This window comes from Chaetodon auriga, chromosome 1 (genome assembly GCF_051107435.1).
Source record: "Chaetodon auriga isolate fChaAug3 chromosome 1, fChaAug3.hap1, whole genome shotgun sequence".
NCBI classification, from domain to species: Eukaryota; Metazoa; Chordata; class Actinopteri; order Chaetodontiformes; family Chaetodontidae; genus Chaetodon; species Chaetodon auriga.
Window position 1 is genome coordinate 20510038 of NC_135074.1, and position 13323 is coordinate 20523360.

At 43.0% G+C, this 13323-nt stretch overlaps 1 protein-coding gene across 13 annotated transcripts in view; it reads right to left on the reverse strand.

The window, feature by feature from the left end:
• plekha7b (pleckstrin homology domain containing, family A member 7b) overlaps positions 1–13323 on the reverse strand; it is a 66016-nt gene that overhangs the window by 40383 nt on the left and 12310 nt on the right. For 3 of the 13 annotated variants that reach the window (XM_076728995.1, XM_076728970.1, XM_076729010.1), the window contains exon 1: positions 11635–12108. The exons of 8 other annotated variants lie outside the window; for them this stretch is intronic. In XM_076728995.1, coding sequence (XP_076585110.1) covers positions 11635–11708 — 74 coding nt within the window. In that variant the 5' untranslated portion in view covers positions 11709–12108. Of the gene's footprint in view, positions 1–7194; positions 7312–11634; positions 12168–13323 lie in introns of those variants that run through there. 2 more of the 13 variants (XM_076728980.1, XM_076729003.1) reach the window with 2 other exon arrangements.

A 13323-nucleotide genomic window follows, 5' to 3' on the forward strand; every position in this document is an offset into this window, starting at 1 on the left:
ACTGACTGGCCTTTCCCTGTCATTGCACTCATTTACTACCATCATCATCATCATCTTTATCGTTTACAACTGCAGACACCCCAAGCTGAGCTGACACCATGACACAGTTACTACAAACCTACTGGAGAACAGTAGTATGAATGCAGCTGCATGACTGTAAAGTAGTCTAAATGGCTTCAATGAAACAGGAAAACCCTTGTCGAAGCTCTGCTTTTATGGAGCCTGTCGCCATGCAGCAAACCACTCAAACCACACTGGGCAAAGAGCGGTAACGACAGGCTCAAACAGGCCCATTGAAGGGCAGAAACAGGTGCAAGGACTTGCCAGTGTCTGTAACCCTGTCAGATAGACGGGTTTGGCAGAAATTGAAAGAGCCGTCACCTTATTAACATTCAACACGCACACTTCTGACACAGCACATTTCATTGCAGTCACAATAGTCCTTAAGGCCATGCTGTTCCAAAACATAAGCAAGGCAACAGCTAATTACATTGCAGTGAATGCAAGACAGGCCAGTGTTGGGCCAATAATCAAGAGTTAGGTTGCAAGGAAACACTTCTCTCCATGCACAGAAACTAATTCAGAAAAAGAAAGATGTTGGATCCTGGTCGGAGAACTGAAGTCGTGTTGCTCGTCAGTTACATCTCACTTCATACCGGCGTAATTGAAAATGATATTCTTCAAACTCTGAGAGGAGAGCAAAGACTAATGGAAACTTAACTCCAATTTGCAAACACATGCTGCATTAAAGAGATAGCTCGGCTTTTGTAAGTGGGTTGTGTGGAGGCAGAGCAATGAACTGCTGCTCCACCTTTAGGAAGACCCATCTAAAATAATCAATATCACTTTGTCTGCTGTATTTACAATATTTTCAATGCTATACCTTACCATCACTACATTTTCTCAACTGTGGAACTTCTGTATTCTTAGGCATATGCGCAGCTGTGCCTGACACTGTGTTATGCTGCAGATCAGATGTTTGGGTCAGACTGTCGGTGATTTAAGGAAGAGACAACAAACGCAAGAAAATAAAAATCAATGATTATAACACAACAACGAAATGGCACACTATAGAGACAAGACGATACCTTTATGAGGTACAGAAGCTTTTGCAGATGGAGACTGAGCAACCAAAGAGAAGAGACACTTCTGTGGAAACTGGAGGAAGCTGTTAAGTGGAGCATTTCTCCACTGGTTACTTGTAAGTCGTTTTATTTATTTGTAGATATTTTTGGAGTTATTTAGCCTGATTGTATTTACATAATCCTCTTCAGAGAAATGCAAACGCAGAGTTTTCTCAGTGTTGCATGTGGATTGTTGGTGTCTATTCAGTGCAGCTAGCTAACAGCTTCCTAAGGCCAATCTCACTCCGAATGGAACTCAGTGAAATCTCTATGATGACCAAGACATGTCTTTGTTTGAACAGCCAGGAAAAGCACAATCTTTGAAATCTTTAGAAAAATGATGTTTTATTTCAATCTGATCTTGCAAACTTTCTTACCCAAACAGCTGATCTTCGGCATGTTTGCTTTTTGATGCATTTTTATAAACTTGTTCTAACCTTAAAATTTTCCCGAGACTGCCTGCAGAGTCAGAGAAAACGGCCTTATCGAGTCATGGAGGCCTGCAGGACTCTCAGCACATCAGCGCTTCCTTTGCTCCATTGGCACAAACTTAGCTGACTGATAAATATTTATAAAGGGTAATTTTAAGTAACCCATCAAAGAAATTGTGGTTTTATAATGCCTCCAACCATGACAATAAAACAGCTTCCAAAAGCACTTACCATAGGGATGAACAGCGACAGGGCTGCGCTGCGACAAAGAAAAAAAGAAAAGTTTTCTGGAGCGAGCATTACTCAGGGGAATAAATCAATGAAGGGTCCCGGCAGCTTTAAGTCAATACTTAATACCACAGATTTATCCTGCACCTTACTCACTGAATAATGATGACCTGAGCGACCAGGAGTCATTTTTTTTCATCTCTTCATTTGCGCTAACGAGAACTGTCAGAATCTGACGTGTGCAAACGTGGAAGTGCATGTGTTACATGGAAACAGGGAAAAAAGGCTGTTTGATACTGTTGCACACATGATTGAAATTAGCGGTAATCCTAAAGGTTAGCTTCACTGGTTTCCAAGCCAGGTGTTGCGTAAATTTCCCTTCATTTATTAATGTGGACACCAAACCTCTTAAATGCTTGAGATTTGAGGAACCAACTGTCTGCCTTCACACACTGTGTTGAATCTGATTTTCGAAAACAGAAGCGCACATGAAAGCAAGGATAAATCTTTTTACATACTATTCAAAACAGTGAACATTTAGCGCTTTCTTTGAAGTTTAATTTACTTACTTTAGAACAACTTACTGTTTCTGGCTCAAAAGAAATACACCTGACAAATACTCCTCTCTATTTAGCGCTGCAATTGAAATTCATTTGATAAACGGATGTACAACAAGTATTTTATACATAAAAATCGTGCCTTGTGTAACTCGTCGTAGCAGCATAGTTGGTTTCAAAGTTCTGCCATTTTATTTGGATTGGCAACTCTCTTTTTGGGGTACTGACGAGCTACGGGAGAGAAGATTTTACAAAGCAAATGATCTCTTACCAAGACAAAAACACACAATCAGCAAAAGCATCACGTACCTGACAGTGCAAAAGAGATGAGAGACAGGCTGCAAAGCACATCAGTGGATGCACTTAATCTCAATTGTAGCCCTCACTTGCACATGGATGTTATCAGCAGAGCTCACATACTGATATGACTCTCTAATAAACAGACCATATTGAAATGTCTATAATCAATCAAAGTGATAAGCTGACAGAAAATGAATGAAATCTTCTTCTATCCAATTCTGAAACAAAAGGTATGAGACTCGCTGATGTCTCTTTTCTCTCCTGCCACAGTCTTTGCCCCGCTGTGATCAGCACATCAATAGAGGAGGTTCAAAGGCACTTTGCTTCCCTTCACTGACACACACACACAGACACGCCTCCACAGAATTGACTCAAGCTTTATCATCAAAGGTCTCAGCCAATCTCAGATCAGCTAAAGAACAACATAAGCCACTTGCCTCCTCAAATCATAGGTTAATGAGGAGCAACATGGTGACCTTTGACCTCCATTCTCCAGCGGTTCCAAGGGTGCTACGAAGTATAGGTAGGTCATCACAGTGTGCACGGCCATAAAGTGAAAACAATGCGTCAGCACTCAGCAGGACAACAGCCCCAGCTGCATGTCCTCCATTACTTCCTCACTGCATAGCTAGAGCAATGTTACTGTGCTGCACAGTACAACAAGGACTCACCTGTAGTTTTAGGTGGCTGCAAGAAGAGAAAATGTCATTTATGCCAACAAAACATTCGGAAATGATGTAGAGAAAAGTGTGTGTGAGTATGCAGTTTTTTGAAATACTGTTTCTCTTCTTCTGGAATCATGGGAACAATGTGGCAATATTATCATTTCTCACCTACTATCTTGTTGCAGGGTTTTCCTTCATTGTCCGTCACCTACACATCATGTGACACTGTAGGCGGACCATCAAATGCCTTAAATCACACCTAAGCATGCGTCTGTCATCACTTTAAAAGCTTATTTACTGTGGTAGCAGTTTTTCCACAAACATGCTTAGCTGAACTAAGCAGATTTGTGGTATTAATGTCATCACACCAATTTACAGGCTCTACCTACTGAAAAAATGTGGTTGCAAATTGGATTTGACAGTAAAGACTGTGCCGTGGTAAATAGGAAATGATACTGAAAAATTACAGAGGAGGATCCAGGAGAGTTAGCACGTACACCTGAGGCATTTATGGCAAAAAATATGATGCTAAGCTTCAGTTGTTACCAAGTGGGTACTGTAGCTCTAGCGAGACCTAAACCATGTAGTAAGCTCTGCCATTCTGCATTTAAATGGGCATTTAAAGAACAGGAGATTATGTATAATAAGGCAGAAGAAAAGACACAGTCCCAAAACAAGTGAGCATATATTTGTTGAAGATGATGATTAGCAATTAGTGATTAGTGATATACACACATAATGCTGTGTTTTTGGATTATGACATTAGACATCACATTTCTTACCAGAATTTTGCTGTTTTGCCCAACTGAATTCTGCTGGTACTCTAGTTGCTATTTGACCAACGCTGTGGTTCTTGCAGTCCCTCTGTTCATCTCTGTTCATAGCTGTTTTTGATGGTATTCATCTTATAGATGATCCTGATTGTGTGGTGCATGGAGTGTAAAATTGCTCGAAGAAATGTAATGCCTATCAATGTGTGCACTCCACGCTGAACAGGAGGCTCGAACCAGTCTCTATTATCTGATCTCTGCAGCTGCTGAGCATCGGAAAGCAAGCTGTAGCTGTGTGATAGACAAGCTAGTCGGCTTAGCAGTCAGTCCAGGGACAACAGATTGAGGTCTGGGTACAAGCAAATAATTTCAGTCAGGTAAAAGGTGGCCAGTCCTGATGGAGAACATCTCCACTGACTCTCAAATGAAAACACACACTAAGGCAAACTGAAGCACAGAAAGCAACTGCCAGCCCACACAGCAGGCTGGGTGATCAGCAACGGTCCCTGATTAGAATGGATGTAATCAAATGCATGTAATTATGTTTCATCTCTCAACCCTAAATTATTTCTTGCCTTGTCTTTCCCACGCTGACACACATCTTCTGCTACGGACATAATAGAATGATGGGCCGGCAGACAGGGAGACATCATAGCTCATTCCACCACATCTTCATTGTAGAAAATTTTCACGAATGTCATTTAGATACATGATGTGATGCTGTGAGCTTCAGTTTGCCATGCAGATGGACTGATGGACTGCACAGGATTCATCTGCAATCAAGCTCTCAACCATCACCTGAAATGACCCTTTTCAGAAAGTAGACCAAATTTGATTCTTTTACAACCTGAGACTGCAGACTTTTGTCATGTGGCTACTTAACTAGAGCATCTGCTTGAGTGTCCAACCCACATTACAGAGCCAAACACAGCTAATCACTTTGCTGTGCAATGTAGGACAAAAAGGGATGTGAAGTGCGGGGGAAGGTTAAAGCTTAAAATCTCAGGCAGGAGATAGACGGAGGGCTTGGAAACTGCAAGCTCCAACCAGGAAAGACCAGTGGGAATGGTGTGCTGTGCAGCAAGCCGTGCTGATAGTGCTGTCACTGTAGCTAAACAAAACCATCAAGAGACCGCGTATAGTAATAACAGAGCACGAGAAAATCTTAAAGCCTGTGAAACAGTCAGCCAATATCTCTTTCACAAGCAACAATATCACCAATATCTAAAAGAGTTGTCTGCCCTATTTTTTTTTTCCTAAAATGTACAAATTGTCATATTTAATGGAGGTAACTGATTGAACTCTTATTACATCCCCAAGAAAGAAACTTAAGCAGTAATTCATTTGAATTTGACCGACTCACCCTTGTATCCCTTCAGGGAGCTCCACCCATGTGTAGGAGGCTTAACTAGCAAAATGATCATGGCACTGTCAGCAGAATAAAAATGAAGAATATGAGGGAGCTTGAGGTTCTGAACAATAACAAAGAAAGAACAAGACAAGATAAAGAAATGTGGGGTCCCTCCACTCCTTCTACTCAATCTCATTGTCTTTGTCCACAAGCTCCCATCTGGGTAACTTGTGAACCAAAACAAGGAAGTGCATAATAGTGAGAGAAAAGTAGAATTCCTGGCAGGTCAGAGACATCCTGTACACACCCCATATTTCCATTTAAAGCTCCACAGCTTTCAAGAGGAGCAGAGCACTGTAACACATCGTGACTGCCATTAACTTGAAAAACAAATATGAAGCCAACGCTAATGGATGTTGTTGTGCTCTGCTGCTTGCGTCACATGTATGAGGGTACATTTAATAGAGACAATTAATTTCTGAAATGGAACGAAAATAAGTGTCGTGATGATGCCATAATGTTCAAGATGCAAAAAAATAACAGGTCCAATGCAAGACACCAAGTTTTGTTGAAACATTTTGCTGGTCTGTCATCTCATCTCCATGTCTTCATCATCTTTAATTCATAGTGTAAAGTATCCTCGAGCAAACTTTAAAAATGTAGTTCCAGTGACCTTGTCAAAATTTTTAAAGAGCAGAGATGTGTCAATAATAAGCAGCTCGAGCAGCAGAAAAATGAGCACGATAACATTTGCATCTTGAAGTTCCGCATTTTTTTCACTGAGGTTTTGCTGTCGGCAGAGAAGGTGTTTCTTTCCTCAAAGTAAATCACAGAATGTAGTTGTTAACTGATGTCAACAGCTGCTTAAAACAGTAGATTTACAAGAGAGCCTAATGATCAAGAATAGTTGTGGTAAGCTTTGTTCTTACCAATGTAGTGACGAATGCAGCAATCCCACCCACCCCCCCACAATGTCCCTATCTACTCTGAGTGGTCGTGCGAGAGCCACTCACCACCACCTACGTGTACATGTTTATTGAACGTTCACATACACATGCATTTACACAGCAGACTCTTTGGCTCATCCTATCAAATTAAATATGTTTCCCAACTATTTCTCTGATGAGTGCAAAGAAAAATTAGGAGAGGAGAAGACAGGACAGGAGACAGGAGATAATTCCAGGGGAAAAGGCTCTGTATGATACAGGAGTTCATACAAAGAACACTGTCAGACCTGCGACAGTATCCTCCCTGCGATAAAACCCATTCTGCATTCCTTATGGAGATGGTGCATCACCGCACAGCCTCTTAGCTCTCTTCCTACAAGGTGCATTTGTACGTCCATGTGAAGTGCCTACTTATGCTGCTGCTCAGGGCTTACAGAGAATTTATGGTGAGGCAGCTTGTCCTGTATTCTGCAGCAATTCTGCAGCACAGATGTCAGTCGGAGATGACACCTCTGGAATAAAACAATAAATCACTCTCAGCTGTCATTAAAAGGCTGAAACTTCAAGTCAGCTTTTATTTTTGGAGCAAAGGCAACAATCCTTGCAGTCACTGGTAATCAGGCCATTTAAGAAAAAGCAGCCCTAGATAAGGTCCCTTACTTCATCTAATATCTAAGCACTGCACAGCGAGATGGCTTACATCTGTGAGTCAGTATTGTTAAGCTTATCTAAGTCACCACATGCACCTCCCAAATACAGACCTATCAATCACAAACAGGTATGACACATACAGCAAGTGTATCAAAGCAAAGATGGCCTACCTGCAGGCTCTCAGCGCAAGTCCCATGCAGCAGCAGTCATCATTTGCCAGACTAACTCCAAGCATTTTTCTCTGTCCTCAAGCTCAAAAGAGCTGTCTGCTCCCTGAGGTTTTACAGCACCAAATGAATGATCTGCGGCATGACTCTGTCTGATTCAGCCAAAGTTCGGCAGTCTGTCACACTACGTACACATTCCCCTGAGCGCACACAGAGACACACACACACAGACACAAATTGCATATGTTCGTGGTCAGATTATCTGTCTGATCGCTCATCCCCTTAATCCCACAACATCAAAAATAAATCAAACATCACAAGAAAAAAAACTCGAATTGTAACAGACAAGCATGGCACAAATAGGCAGAGAATCTGTGAGACGGCTACTCTCAATATGTCTGAACAAGAGCCCATACGACCAGGTCACAGACAGAAACAACAGAACCAGTGTCCACCCTATAAAGTAATGGCTGACAGGAAAGCAGGTAGGTAGGTAGTTGGGCAGCTGGCTAGGTGGGTAGGTCCTAAGATAGATAGCTTTGATGACATCACATTTGTGAGTGTAAAGGCAAAATGAGGTTAAAAAGAAAAGCTGCAAGCAAGTCATCCAATGAGGGCCAGCACAGAGCAGCTTATCCTGTCATGGGTGGTTCCATATTTGCACTTTCTGCATATCATTAACATGCTCTTGGGAAAACACCTCCAAGTAATGAAGCTCAAGACAACTCTTCTCATCTGTGTCTTCTTTAAGCATCATAATGTCTTGTTATGATGAGTATGACTATAATAACAAACAGGATATGTCCATCCCAAGGCCTGGAAGTGTCTTCAGGCTGTCATCCCTTATATCGTATACTCTTAACAATGGAGAGAAACAAAACAGGACAGGCGTAGTTGAATTCTGTTGTGTCCTTAAGGATTACATTATCCGAATCAGGGTAAACCCTGTTTTCCAGTACCGTTTCGTGAAAGCCGTGTCACTTGCCAGTGCTTTTGTCAAAAAGCAGAGGGACAGATAAACAGCCACTGGATCCTCTAACAATCGGATTCAGTTAACCCTCATGCTGTGAAACATGTCTAAATCCCTTACACAATCATGTCAGAAGCATTATTATGTCATCCCACCACTAAATACCCTCCTCCTACCGCCAAACCTTCTCCACCACACACACACACAAGCAGGGACACATAAAAAACAAAAGTTTGTTTTAACATTAGGGAGCTTATGTCAGCAAGATGACAGCAGAGGGATATATCAAATTATTCAGCTGGTGAAAAATGCTCTGTAAAGAACACTAAGAGATGGATCTATTGTCCAGACCCTTGATTACATTATTCTTTTGGATTTGGTACAGGGGTAAACAACAAAGTCATCACATTTAAGCAAATGTACAGTAGCTTTTGTAAGAGAAATTTGATTAGTCTGGTAAATTTTTGCTGCAGAGAATCTCGGCCCTGAGGGTGTCCGAGATCTCATAGCGCAGCAGACCTCACTGCAGCAGGCCTGTCTTTACTACAGTGTTTGCTTCAGTGTGTGTACAGTGCATCAACAATATGTTATCAGCAAAGGAAAACAAAGACATTTCTGACTTGTCATCAAGACCAGCAAATACCTTCTCTTCAACTCAGAATCACCTCTTTCTTGCCAACTGAGTCAGCTCTTTATGTGTGTGTGTGTGTATGTGTGTGTGTGTGTGTGTGTGTGTGTGTGTGTGTGTGTGTGTGTGTGTGTGTGTGTGTGTGTGATACCTGTCCTCTGCTGGGGGCTAACTGTGTCCAGACTGCCTTCAGGCTTGGAGGGACCTTTCTACTGCAGTTCTCACTCCAGAGTCTGAGCAGACACACACCACAGCGCAAAGGCAGCCACTGAACACACTCCCACTGGGGAGTGACATTACCGTGACACACAGGGTTAAGACAACACAGCTACTCCATGACCGCAACGCTCAGTGACAATGAACAACATGCAGCCGCCACACACAGACACCCCCGGTGGCCCCAAAAAAACACACAACTACTCTACTTGGAAGCCAACTGATTTGTTCAATGTCACTGTCGTGTTATATTATGCAGTACAAACACGCTGTGCACAGAGCTATCAGAGCACTGCAGGTTTCTCTCACCATCCGTTCGCTCTAAATTGGCAATTTATTCTCTGGTATTCCCCAACTTAGATCACAAAAGCACAATTTTTCAGTACAGATGTGACCTAAAATACCCGATCACCGCATCACATGATAAGACACCAACTGATGGTTATTTTAACATAATGCACTGTGTTACAAAAACTCTAAAAAGTGCTCTAATCGCTTGGTTGGAGCCCACTCCCATCTGACCCTCTCAGTTGCGTCAGTACACAGGCTATCACATTATCATTTTCTCGAGGATATTAAACAGATGGATTAAATGAATTAGGTGAGGTTCCACTTTGCTGGCAGAGGGTAACCGAATTTAGAGGCTATTCTTAGATCTCCGTATCCTGAGAGTGTGGGGAGAGCTTGTCGAGACTAAGGAGGCTTATTAAATAAGGCATCAGTGGAGGAAGGTAGGCCACATCTGGTGCACAGCTCTGGCCAGCAGGACCGAGATTTTACCATTACTCTCCCTTAGATTTTCTAGGCTGATCAAAACCACAATTTGGGGAATTTAAAAGGTCATAGCCTTAATAAATGGAAAATGTACTCCCTTTTCAAATACCTCAGCCTTCTGTTAGGTATCATCACTATGTCTATTCTTAGAAGCATCACATCTCCTTGGAAATGCAGAATGTCTGTCTTTAAGGAGCGGTCTCCTCCTTCCTCCAGTACTGTCTCCCCTTTATCCATGGGTTTTCTGTCTCCTGCACCAATTTTAGGTGTGTCATTTTTCAGACTGAAGCAGTCCGGCCATTCAAAGTCACACTTAACAAAGACGTGACCTCTATTATCAGCTTAGCATACAAATGAAGCACTGTATCTTTTGGCCACATTTCACCCCGTAACAGGGGGATGAAAGGGGAAGGATGAGCTGGGCTGGGTGTGGTGGGGGTGTACTCAACATTACTGGAACTGACTGGGTGAACTAAACATCAAATCAGATGTTACCCAACACCCTGAGTAGAACCAGACTAACATAAAAACAGCCATTACATAATCCATTAAAAACAGACCACCACGCAAGGGTGGACACAAGAGGTGATGTTAGTTTAAAATTAACTTGATTATGACTGTAACTATATATCCTGCAATGAAATTAATATTGATTCAAAGCTGACCCAGACTGTCAACCTTTGTTATCTGCTACTCATGCTGTACATGTACAGGTGAAATTTTGCAGGCTGCTGTTCGCAGCCCACTGCCTCTGTGGCTGAGAGCACAGCAAGAGGGCAGACCAGTGAGGGAGCACACGCAGGAATGATTAAATAGGCAAAGTAACCTTATCGCTGCGGCTCACATCAACACCCTGACAGAATGATAATAAGCTTGGTATCTTATGCATGGATCTGTGAATGGTTGGACCTCTGGCGTGGTTTCTGTGTCATAACACAATTAAAACTGACAGCCCTAATCAAAAGAGCAGCTTAAAAACTGGAGTTTGCCAGTTAATTCACCTGGAAATCTGACCATAGTTGTGCTGGTAAATCCCTAGATTTCAAACCATGTTAATGTACAGCAGCATACGTGTTCAGTTTAATTCTGAAAATCCCACATCCATGCAAACATGACACTTGGTGGTGTTGTTTGAGTGGAAACAACAGACAATTTTCAGCAAAAAGAGAAATATGCTGCAAGTGCATGGAAAACCGTAATATGCAGCAGATGTGACATTGCATGTGTGAGTCTGTATATATACAGTATATCTCTGTGGGTCTGTCTGTGTGTGGGCTAGGTCCTTACAGCAGCTGTGCTAAGGATTGAGAAGCAAAGTCATGTAAACAAATACATTCCTTTGTGAAATATATCTGTGGCTCACCAAGAGGTGGGGAGGACTGCATCAAACCTGCACTATGGTCTAACCTTTAGAGGCATCCTGCATTAACCATGTATGCAGAAGAGTATCATAATCAGCCTGAGAGATCACAGTTCTGCTGACATCAACACAGCAGTCAGTGACCTGTGATCATGAGGCACTGCAGTGAGTATCTCTCTCTCTTTCTCCCCTCTCTGTCCTCTTGTTAAGGCTGCTCCATCAGTGCACATTAATACACCTACTCCCCAAAGGCAAACCAAACGTTTAGAAATGCAGAACTGCCTTCTCTGCCACACAAACAGATGACGGGCACTTTTTGGCATGCATGTAAATTCTCCTGCCCGCACATTTACTTTGTGCAAACATCTAACGGCATGCAATCCGAAGCACTTTATCTCCTGCTGCTGCTGCTGGAGAGCTTTAGCAGACACACCTCCTGAGTAGCTACGTAGCGATACAATTCCACATATATGTCAGAGGGGCAGGGATACACACCTGTGAGTCGCACGATACACTGGCTGCCTCTTGTAAGGGACGTGTAAGGTTGACTGTCCTGGTTGGCCCAGCATGTTAGCTGCAGGTCTGTGATTTGCTGTGCTCTGCTCTGCTCTTCTCAGTGGTGTCTGTGTGTGTACTCCTCTCAGCTGGTAGTGCTGCTGCTGCTGACGTCCTCTGCTGTGCACCGAGGCGTTGATTCATTCAAAACATCCTCTTTCCCGCTTCTGCTATGTAGGGGCTGCTGAGGTGGAGCTAAAAATACATGCGATCGCTGAACTGTCCCCTGTCTCCGGGAGTATTAGGCTTGTGACGAGCATTATTAAATACAGCCAACCTCACCACTACATCATGTAAGAGGCCCCAGAGCAGCAAGTAAAACCACAGGTACAAAGCATTAGCCATAGCCCATGTAATCATATTCTCTTCTCTCACATTCCCTCTCCTCACCTCTCCCCTGCTCTCTTCTAATGCATGCCTTCCTCAGCGGAGCTCTGCCGTCAGAGCACTTCCCTGAACTTGGCGCCCTCTCTGCTCCCTTCCCTCTGCAGTCATGCAGGATATACACAGCATGCACAGCGAGCTAGAAGAGGGAGAATGAGGAGGGATTTGGAGGAATTACAGGAGTGAGTAAGGAAAAATGAGAATGACATAAGGAAGTGGTCTGAAAGTGACTGAGAAAGTGTGCTGCAACTTTAACATCACACATATGTCATGATAGATAACTGGATAAAGTATAAACAATGGATTGATGTTTATCCTCTACTATTTGACAGTTAGTATGCAAGAAATGTTCGACTGAAGGTATGCACAGAGATCTGGGACAATAGTGTCCTACAACATCTCGTCTGGAAAATGTTGTAATTTTACCATGCAGGATGACTGTAAACAGCTTCAACAGGAAATGCTGTAACAACAGCCAGATCAGATGAAGGAGACAGAGTGAGTGGGGGAAAACATCATTCACGACATGAGTAATGGAAGCGGAGACTGAGCGATATAATAGCTGAAAAGACTGATGACGATGCCATGCTAAAATGCCCTCAATCAGCTAATACAGAGAGTGGGTTGGGGGTGGGGCTGTGGGGCAGGTGAAAAATGTTTCCTGCACCAGCTGACGACTCAGGAAGTGAACTCACAGATTAAACTGACAGTATACCTGCGCACATACACACACAAACATGCAGGTAATGCATCCAGCTGCTGTTGCCCTCATCCCCTGCGTTTCATCCTCTGCTGCTCTTTCTCATCCATCTTCACTCTCCTTCACATCTCGTTAGCATACCCCAGGAGTCGAAGGCACTCGCGCTGCAAAGTAAAGACCTCTTCAGTGCTGTGGAGATGATGCCGGCCTGATAGATCTGGGTCTAACCACCAACCAATGGTCATTTGAGTTGTGCATTAGCCCTCTCCTACAGTAATTCAGCTCAGTGAATGGAATAAATTGCCACATGCACGCCATTCAAATGTAAAAGAGCCTTTCACCAGCGAACACGGAACTGCCAGAGAGCAGAACAGCTGATAAGTGGCTGCAGTAAAGAAAGGATGCACATGGTGCAAATAAGTGTTTAAAAGAAAACCAAATGTTTATGGAATGGGAAATGTTTCGCAACACGAAGAGAATAATCCAACCATGGAAACAGCATTACTAAAGACCGACACACCCTCCGTCAGTGTCGTCTGTGCTGG